Here is a 10,281-nt window from a genome sequence, read left to right on the forward strand (position 1 = left end):
GAAAAAGTTTGAAGTTACTCCTTTATTATTCTACCCACTCTGTGCAGTGAACCTGTAACTGACTGTTAGTGTTCTTAGATCTCAGTACTCCAACCATACTTTCCCTTATTGTCGCCTCATTGCAATAAAGTCCTTTTGTTTTTAGCCTTTGTATCTGTTTTGCCTTTGGAAAGTGCTCTCAAAATAAAGTTTGTTTTTCAAACCAAACATTGCCTCTAACATGATTTTCGCTTTTTATCCCAAAAGTGATAAAATGCAGTTATAAAGTTATAAAGTGCGTCTAAATAATTCTTTGTTTATTGTTCTGGTCCCAAGTCAGCCCCATGATGACAAAACATGTGCCTAAAGCTTGCTTATCTTTGCACAATTATCTACTTTGTTCACCCGCTATAGCTCAGTTGGAGATGAGGCAGACCTGCGTTTACTGATTCATGGGTTTTTTGTAAAAACTATTTTTGGAGAATATTTAGAGGCATTCTGAGGCCTGCAAGTGCACAGTGGAAACAAGGCTGTACATGTTATCAAAAACAATAGTTCCATCAAATCCAATATCACTGCCTTTCTGTTATTTTTAAATGTAATAGTATTGTTGCATAACTTAAGACCTCAAATAGTATTAGATATAATTATTAACAAACTCAATCAACAGTCTACCTTTACAACCATAGCAATAAATACAATTATGTAAAGATTAAAAGTGGAGTAATGATGACAGAGCAGATTTTTCTTTTTTTTTATGGCTGTGCAGCATGTGTTTGGTCTGACACACCCTTGGAGATCACGTATCTCAAACTAGTTCTTGTCAGGTAATCTGGGCGTGGCTGAGAGGCTATATGTAAGCGGAACAGCCACACGCAGCTCCAGTCATTGGTTTACTTTCCTGAGAGGGCTCATCCACCGCGGGGGTGTTTTCTGTAGTCCAGCTGCTCCGAGTAAACATCACGTAGTACGGCTCCAAGATGGCGAAGCCCGAAGCACCAATCTTCAGACAAGTATGTGTATTTTTAAACTTTCTTATGGTCAAACTTGTGGACAGTGCTGCAGCTCTGAATTTGACTTCAAAACAGGAAGTTGTAGAGTTAGCCGTAGCTTACTGGTGAGTACATGATAAATATGCGTTTGGTTTAGACTCGGTGAGGTAATTGTCAGACAAAATTTTGATGTTTTTTTTCAGGTGAAATGTCCTTTAACTAGCATTTCTCTGATTTAACATTCTGTTTTGGCTTTTAAAAAGCTCTGAGCTTAATTAGTGTTATCGCTCCATCACCATGACATTGCAGCTGACGCACAATAGATGGGTGTTTTCTACAGTTACAGTCTTCTCCTTTTAACGACGATAGCAGCTATTAAAAACAATATTGCATTATTTGATATTTGAATACCGATTTTTTTCCCCATACCTCCCAAAGCTTTATTATAAATAACTACTGACCACAAGTAGTTTAGGAAAAGAGAAACAAATTGTCACACAGGGAATCCTAACCTAAAAGCATATATTCTGGTCTCTTTACTTCTTCAACCTGAACTCCAAACTCCCCTATAGTAACTTGTTTAGGCTTCATTTAAAAATCATTACTATCTAATAATGTAGAGAAGAATGTATGCTGCAAGATGTGAACTGTTGATATCTCCCTCTTGTTTTTCCTGTTTAGCTTTTTGAGAGTGAGAGTTCCACCTACACTTACCTGCTAGCAGACAGAAACACCAAAGAGGCGGTCATCATTGATCCTGTGAAGGAGACTGTCGACAGAGATGTGAAGTTTGTGAAGGAGTTGGGGCTCAATCTAAAAATTGCAGGTATCTTTGCAACCATAAATGGGTTGAGAGAGGCAGTTTCTGTCATGGCATGAACTCAAAAACTGTAGCTCATCTGTGTTCTCTTATTAAACATTTTGAAACCCTGTTAAAATACATCAGCCTAGTTGTTAAGCGTATAAATAATAATAATAATAAACTTTAGATCTTGGACAAACCCTAAATTGCTGTAGCAGATCACTTTCTTATCTAGGAATTAAAAAGATAGGTCAAGACGCTACTGTTTGTCTTGCTATGAAAAATAACATTACCACTTGCCAACAAAGGAAAACACATGAATAAAATACTACTATGGAAGAAATATCTCACGTCTGCTGTCGTTGCGTAGACAGAAATTCTAAATTATTCTCTAATAATTACAGTATGGCAAGTAGCTTTACAGACGAGCTGCTTGTAGCTTGCCAATTATCATTTTTAAAATGTTATCTTAATAAGAATGATGAGTGAAGTTGCTACAGTTTCTACACCATAATTGTTTGTGTTATTTTTGCAGCTTAAAGTATTTCCTTACATGCAAAAGCAGCTGACAAGTTGCTGCCTTGTAGCAGCAAGTGAGGGAAAAGCAGCACTACAGTTATTCTATAATCAATACAGCTTTTAAAAAAAAAAACCTTGAAATCTCCTTAGAAGTACTTAATAGCAGGGTAGAAGTGTTGGATTGGTGTGAAGTAAACTATTTATGTTTTGGAGATCACAACTTTTTCAAACAATGGCTTTCACTGATATGGGTAATCTGTCTTGCCACACTCACCAAAAGATAGCTTTTGAAAAAAACTTTTTTTTTTCCGTTAAGTTAATTATCAGCTTAATAATGTTTCAGTGCTTGCATAACCTGCCAGTCTCCTTGAGAATAATAAAAGTAGATGATCTAGTCAGTATTAGATCAAGGTCAATGTTACTTAACAAAGACAGATATGGTTATCAGTCTGCTAATAGACGCCATCCTGTCAGGCAGTTTGCCATTGGGCGTCATCAAGCTGAACATCAGCCCATACGGCTGTCAGACCTTTTCCCCTTCAATTAAATATTAAAGTATTCCCAACTTTACTTACTGGCAGTAAATTACTTCTAAAAACAAAATCCAATGTGTGTGTGTGTGTGTGTGTTTATGGTAGTTAACACCCACTGCCATGCGGACCACGTAACCGGCACTGGGTTGATGAAGAAACAAATCGAGGGACTGAAGAGCGCCATTTCTAAACACAGCGGTGCCTCAGCAGATGTCCAGCTGTCAGAGGGGGACAACATCACCTTTGGAAAACATGTAAGGACAACTATTATTTTTTAATTAATTAACTCATTTATTATTACTACTATCTTTTTATTAGTATGTTCTAATTTTCTTCCTAATACATAGTAAATAGTGAGAAATCATTGAAATAATTTGATAAAATAGATTTGAGGAAAAAATGTGTCCAGCTAATGTTTTTTTTTTCTCTAATCACCAGTGTCTGATAGTGAGAGAAACGCCAGGACACACTGATGGGTGTATTACCCTGGTATTGGGGGACAAGAGCATGGCTTTCACTGGTGACGCTCTGCTCATCAGAGGCTGTGGCAGAACAGACTTCCAGCAGGGTAGGTACAGGGTCTTTACTCAGACCTGTCAAGTTTTCCGTTTTAGCTGGGAATCTACTGTATTTTACCCTTCCGTCCCAGTGTGCTCCTGTATTAGTATTTTCCCGTAAATTTCCCGTATTGGAGTAATTTCGAATTTCGTCTCTTACAATAGTCAGTACTCTTCTTCCCATAGTTCCCATAGTTCTTAGACGTGTGATTAAACACAAGGGACACATGGGGGCAGTATTGCATTAAATAAAATAGCATTTGAATAATTCAAGTCTTCTATAAATATCTGTTTTTAACAGTTTGAAGTCATTGATTAAATATTTTTAACAAGCTTTTGACTTTAGAGTTTAATCTTGGTCCTTCTTCTTAGGTTCTCCTGAAAGGCTTTACAAGTCAATCCACGAGGTCGTCTTCCAGCTGCCTGAAGACTGCCTCCTCTACCCAGCACATGACTACAAAGGTTGGTTAAAAACCCACATGCGTAATTTCTTAAAACTACATCCTATCTCACAGACGGTGACCAAATGACTTTGAAAAATTATTTTAGGCCAGAGCATAGTAACTGAAAAATGTAGTTTTCGACACTCAGAAGTTACTACAATGTTCTTATTCATGTCCTGTTCAAGGCTTCATGCAGCAAAGAAATGCTCGAATGTTTTTAATGAGCTACATTATATAATTCTTGTGCATTCCTTTTTAAAATGTTTTTCTACAATGTTATTAGTTTGTAACTAAGCTTTCTGTTTTTCTGTTTACTAGGTCAGACAGTTACTACAGTTGGTGAGGAACGCAAGTACAATCCCCGCCTAACCAAGAAGTTGGAGGAGTTTGTGAAAATCATGGACAACCTGAATCTCCCTAAGCCAAAGAAAATTGGTACTTAAACCGCTACAAACCTACCGTTAAATCTAAATGTTAGACACTAGTCAGCCGTAACATTATGAATGCATCGCAGTGAAGAAGGTAAACCTATTTTAACAATGAAAGCGACTAGAATCATTTTGGGAATGACAGAAATATCATATCTCATTTAGTAAAACTTAATTCTTATTGTTTTTCCTCAACTTTACAAACAGATTGCCCCCTACGTAAATTAATTTTACTTTTAAGTCAGAGCATAGAATAGACTCTTAAGACTTTTATTGTGAAGTTTTAAAGGAAGTTGTCTCAGTTCATCTGTTACCTTAACTCTTTGGGGAAAACACTGTGGTCTAACTGCTTGCTGTCTTGCTGATTATAAACAGATCAACAACAAATTGACTAATGGTAACAAATTAAATTTTGGACTTTAATTAGGATATGTTTAGCAATATTTAAAGGGAACTGTCACATCTTTGCTAAATGGTTGTTTAAACATTAACACACACACATACACACACAAAAAGGCTCTGAACAGAAACTGAAACTAGACAATATAGCCCTGATAAGAATGAGAAAAATCCTAAAGTTACTTTAATAACAATGAATTGTAATGTGAAGTTGTTAAGCATGGGAATTGTTATTTAATTAGACACCTAATTGTAATTTTTTTTTCTTCTTTTCCGGGACAAACTCGATAAGTCAAGAAGCTGACATGCTATGCCGCATAGCATGTCAGCTTCCCCATTAGCATGGCATAATGGGGAAGCTTGTCAATAATTAGGGTGGTCATAACATTATGGTTGATTTTATTCTGAGATTGTCATAATTATAAACTATAATAGACTTCTAAAAACACATTTTCTTCTTTCTTTGCAGATATTGCAGTGCCTGCAAACCTGCTTTGTGGATTGCAAGACTAGGAAGGGCCGAGCAGAACGGAGCATTATGAGTCCAGTGACCCATACTCGGTTGTTTTACCAAAACTAAACTGTGTTTCATTTAGTCTCAATTTTATTTGTTTGAGGAGCTGTTGTTTTTAGATGTGCAGCTATTAAAATTGTTTTTTTTTTTTTCAATTGCCTAAGGAAAAAAAATAATGAAATTCACTTTTTAAATGTAAAACGATTCTGTATAATTGTGTGTGTGGAACACTATTACTGTACAGCTTTGAGGTAAATTGTAATGTTCTCTACATTGTTCAGTGGTGCTGCGTTTTAGAACAATACAGGATGTTTCTCTGATAGAAAATCGAACCATTCATGACAGTGGTGTCCGATACCGATAGTACTCTGAATCGGCACATGGAATCGGCAAGTACCTAAACTCAAGTACTTGTACTCGGTATGGAAAAAACTGGTATCAGGACGCCCCAAATTCATTAAAGGTTTGGTTTAACAATAATGTTTTCCCACTTCAACTGGCTTCTTTCACGAGGCCTTTGCAGAGGTTCTGTACTCCCTCAGCCTACCACACATCCGCAATATGCAGACTGTTAATAGCCAGCGTGTTTTTTGCATAGCAGGAAAATAAATCTACACTATTTGCATTCACAATCTATAAGGAACTTGTTTTTATTTTAGAGTATGCCACAGCAATACAGGTTTTCTTTCTGAAGTCTATGGCAGAAAGCTACAGTCTACTTTTGTATATAAAGATGTTGCAGTTAAATGTACATTGTTCCACTACACTTGTCAGTGATAAGCTGACCCAGTGCCTTTTTAACTACAAAGGAATTGGCAGACTTTTTAGCACTTGTTTATCTGATTGTTGTTTCCATGTACTTTATGAATAAACTACATTGAACTGAATCATAAAATTCATCTTGATAATCCTGATTGTGAAATCTCCTTGATGTTTGGCTTTTAATTAGTTAACGCCACAGGAAAATGTGGGCTGAAGAAAGGGTTATCTATAGGTGGGTGTTTCCTGCGCTCATGCAAGTTGATACCTTAAACCCACACATGCACCACACACCAGCTGTCTGCATTTGAGACAAACAACAATATTAGGCAACCTTTTGTCTCTGAATTTGCTGATGGAAACCTTCATTTTTTTTTAACAAAGAGGTGCCTGTGAGATTGTTTTTTCACAGGCTGAAGTTTAATTCATTCCACATGTAAAGCAGTCCTATCTTATTTTATTTTTGAGATTCAGTGTGCCAGCTGTCCTTTCACCCAGTCTGCCGCCCATCTGCCAGCACTCTTTTTAGTCCCGCTGCAGCTCTATGCCACAGTAAACCTGCAGCACTTCTTTTTTTTTTTCTCACGCCATCCACATGTCATTGGCAAGAATCTATTGCACTATCAGCTCATTGAGAAAAGGCTGTAAAGAGGCCAGTCAGGGTGATAAAACTCCTCAGAGTAAAGGGAGTTGATTTTGCCTGTGGGGCCTTAAAGAAATGTCTATGCATAGTCCTGAATGGAATCTGTGTGGTTAATTCAGTTTTCAGGGTGTCCCGTTTCACTTTTAATGCAGCATCCTCTCAGCATTGCTAGGGCACTCAAAGGCAAGCGCATGGTAAATATGTAAGACTTTGTGGTATTTGAACCTCATGAGCTGAATACACAGCTTGACATGAAAAGCATAAGCGTCCTTATAAAAAGTTTGTCAGCCCAAATAACTTTCACAAATAAACATAGTTTTAGATACCTAAAAATGTTGTGAAAGAGACTTGAATTGTTAAACAGATCATTTGAGATCCTTTTATATCACTTAAGTCAAAAGAGAAGAAGTACAATATTCATCCTCCAAATTGTACATGAGACCCAGGTTGAGGCTGCAGGGACTTGTGTTAGCTTTCTTGTAGGTAACTTGCTTGGCTTTACCAAAAGGAATCCTTATCAACAAAACTTTTATATAGAAATGTTAGGCCAGGTAAAGTGTCCACAACCAAAAGGAAGATTACTGACTCTATGCTGTGTTGCAGTCATTCACAACACCCTCCACAAAGAGGAAACACCACAAAAGATTATTGTTAAAAAAATGGCTGTTCATGTAAAACGATGTCTAACACTATTACCAGAAAATTGAAAGTGAAGTTGGAAGGAAACAAATTTGTTACAAAAATATCTACAAGCGACAGGAGTGACTGCAGCCTTGAGGGGGTGGTAAAGCGAAGCCCATTCAAGAGTTTAGGGGAGATTGAAACTGCAGATGGAATCAGTGTTTTAAGAGCCACCATATCAGGAACATAGGCTCCAAATGTCCAGATTGTTTTCCCTCTGAACATATTGGTACACATTTCTGTATTAAAGATTGGTTTGCATTAGTTAAGAAAAATAGAACTAAAATATCGTTGCTTATTGTAACAATCGACTGGATGGTGGAAAGGTTGGTGTTGCCTTACAGCAGGGGTGTCAAACTCAATTTCACCGAGGGCCACTTCAGCATATTAGCCCCCCTCAACGGGCCACATTGACGGTACAAATCAGGAGTGCATCCCTGCTAAAACACCCCAGACAAAAGGTTGACTTCCCTCATTCAGGTCTGAAGAGGCTTATAATGACTCAATGGTCCAGGTGTGTTAGAGAAGGAATGCATCTAAAGTTGAAGATAGTAGCTCTGGAAAACTAGACTTGGGCAGCCCTAGCATAAATGTATAAAAATACAATGTTAAAAATAAATTAAACACCACCTCATATTGTTAAATAACTGATTTTATGTATTAAAGTTTTAAATATTACATTTGAGTTTCAATGGATGTAAAATTACTGCTCAGTTTAAAAATTACAATATTTAAATCAGTGTTTAAAGGTGAGCAAACAAATAATAAAAACAAGTCACATGGGCAGACATTGTTGACTTTACGCAAAGATTTAGTCTCAGAGGCAACTGAAATCAATTAATTTAAAAAATCCTTTCTGAATATCATCTCATGGTCTCTGAACTAAATGCATCTTTCTGACCGGGAGCTGACAGCGTGTTGAAGAGTTATGGACCGGACGCTTTGGAGCGTCTGGTTAGGAAGCACATTACAAACCTTTGGTTGAAATGTAGTTTGTAGTCAATTTGTGCTCAAAACCTATTTTAAGTCAATCATCGGCCTATAAAATGCTGTGGGGCCACATGTGACCCGCGGGCCTTGAGTTTGACACATGTGCATTACGCCACAGACCTGCCAATTGGTAATTGAAGTAAAGTAGCTTCGATTTCAAAGAAGCCTACATTGAAGTCGATTGGCAAATGAACCATCACCAAAGAGGAAGGCTCTTATTGTCTCACTGCACCCCAAAAGATGCATAACCTACAAAAACTGTTTCTGTCTGGTTTCGAACCAGCAACCTTTTGCGTGTGAAGCAAACATGATAACCACTACACTACAGGAACTGAACTTCTCTGCTTTGTTTCAGTTTGAGGTTCCAAAGTTGATGATGTGAGATGCAACGCATGAAAATTTCAACTGAGGCTTGCACTCAGATGCCTGGATTCAGAGTACAGACCATGACACCACAGAACCCTTGTTGACCTTTAGTAAACACCTGTGATGAATAGAACATGCAAAATCTGTTTCTGTCTGGTTTTGAACCAGAGACCTTTTGCGTGTAAAGCAAACATGATAACCACTACACTACAGAAACTCATGCGCTTTGCAGTGTTCCTGGTAGAAGATCCACATTTTGTTAGAGACTAATGTCAACGATGGGCATGGAACGATGTCAAATACTTACAGATCCTCTCAGAGAGCACAGTAACTTGGTGAACAAACTGTCAGACTTATACTTGTGCCTAATTTCACATTACAGTCCATAAACTAAGCCTGGGATCAACAAATTGTATTAAAGATGTCATTAGCAGAGACAAATGGTTCTACAGAGACTTGGCTAAATGGCTAAAAAATAAAAGCAATACTTACAAACAAAAATAAAATTAACACATTAAAATAAAAAAATATCTCTGAAATACAATCAACACTTGAAAATTAAAAATGGTTCAAAAATAATATCAACACTTCAAAATACAAAATCTCTGAAAAATAAAATATTATGTATGTTGTTTTGAAAAACATTAGAATATAAGCACTTTTATCAAATTTTCATTGTGGTAAGATCATTTAAGTTCTTCTTAAATCCATGGAAACTCAACAGTTTGTAAGGTAGGTGAGTTAGCTCAGCAGGTGAGGGCACCGTGCTGGTAATGCTGAGGTCATCGGTTCAAACCCCATCTGGGGCAATTCATGTGTAAGGTCTTTCAGACAATCAACACTTCAAAATAAATAAGGGTTCAAAAATAAATAAGGGTTCAAAAATAAAAGCAACACTTTACAATAAATAAGGGTTCAAAAATAAAATCAACACTTCAAAAATAAATAAGGGTTCAAAAATAAAAGCAACACTTTACAATAAATAAGGGTTCAAAAATAAAAGCAACACTTCAAAATAAATAAGGGTTCAAAAATAAAATCAACACTTTGCAATAAATAAGGATTCAAAAATAAAATCAACACTTCAAAATTAAAAATGGTTCATTTATGTTTTCACATCCACCTGAATATTATGTAGTTGCGCCCCTGGTTGTGCTAATCAATTTGAGGAGCCGGTAGTTTATCTTGAGGAAATAAATGACGATGCGAAGACTTAGAAACCGCTGGGAGTAACTCATCCAGCGGTTTTAACAAATGGAGACTTCTGGGTTCACGTTACCCAGGAGAGCGGCGCTCTGGAGGAGCTGCAGACGTAACATCTGTCCGTTTCGGAGAAGCAAAACCACGCAAATAAATAAATAATCCTGGTAGAAGTGCACACAGGACCGCACAGGGTAAAACACTCAGAGTTCAGTTGATCTGTTTGGATCAGACAGATCCAACTGACTGATGAATTAGTGCAGATTTTTCTGCAGATGGGGACCAGGAGGAAGTTGTTCAGACCCCAGCGGGTGAAGTGATGCTAATTCAAGTAAATTCGCTTAATTTAATTTATTAAAAGTTATTGGGGCCTCAGTCAGTGGTTTTTGTCACTACGGAGAAAAATGTAGATGCATTTATCTTCTTAATTTGTGATGGGATCTGGATTCACGGTGAATATTAAATAAACCGCATAA

At 37.1% G+C, this 10,281-nt stretch overlaps 1 protein-coding gene and 1 non-coding gene across 2 annotated transcripts; one reads left to right on the top strand and one right to left on the bottom strand.

The window, feature by feature from the left end:
- The first annotated feature begins 843 nt into the window (after positions 1-843).
- On the top strand, positions 844-6,061 carry LOC106917690 (persulfide dioxygenase ETHE1, mitochondrial-like). Its single transcript, XM_014986852.2, has 7 exons — positions 844-992; positions 1,653-1,797; positions 2,931-3,079; positions 3,264-3,393; positions 3,755-3,844; positions 4,144-4,260; positions 5,122-6,061. Exons 1-7 carry the CDS (start codon positions 960-962, stop codon positions 5,163-5,165), a joined length of 708 nt encoding a protein of 235 aa, XP_014842338.2. The 5' UTR covers positions 844-959; the 3' UTR covers positions 5,166-6,061.
- A 2,688-nt stretch (positions 6,062-8,749) lies between these two features.
- trnav-uac (transfer RNA valine (anticodon UAC)) lies at positions 8,750-8,822 on the bottom strand. The gene has a single exon. It is a non-coding gene; the product is annotated as a tRNA-Val (tRNA).
- Between the last annotated feature and the right edge of the window lie 1,459 nt (positions 8,823-10,281).

The sequence above is a fragment of the Poecilia mexicana genome, unplaced genomic scaffold (genome assembly GCF_051168715.1).
Source record: "Poecilia mexicana isolate PSO_F unplaced genomic scaffold, ASM5116871v1 scaffold_16, whole genome shotgun sequence".
In the NCBI taxonomy this organism is placed as follows: domain Eukaryota; kingdom Metazoa; phylum Chordata; class Actinopteri; order Cyprinodontiformes; family Poeciliidae; genus Poecilia; species Poecilia mexicana.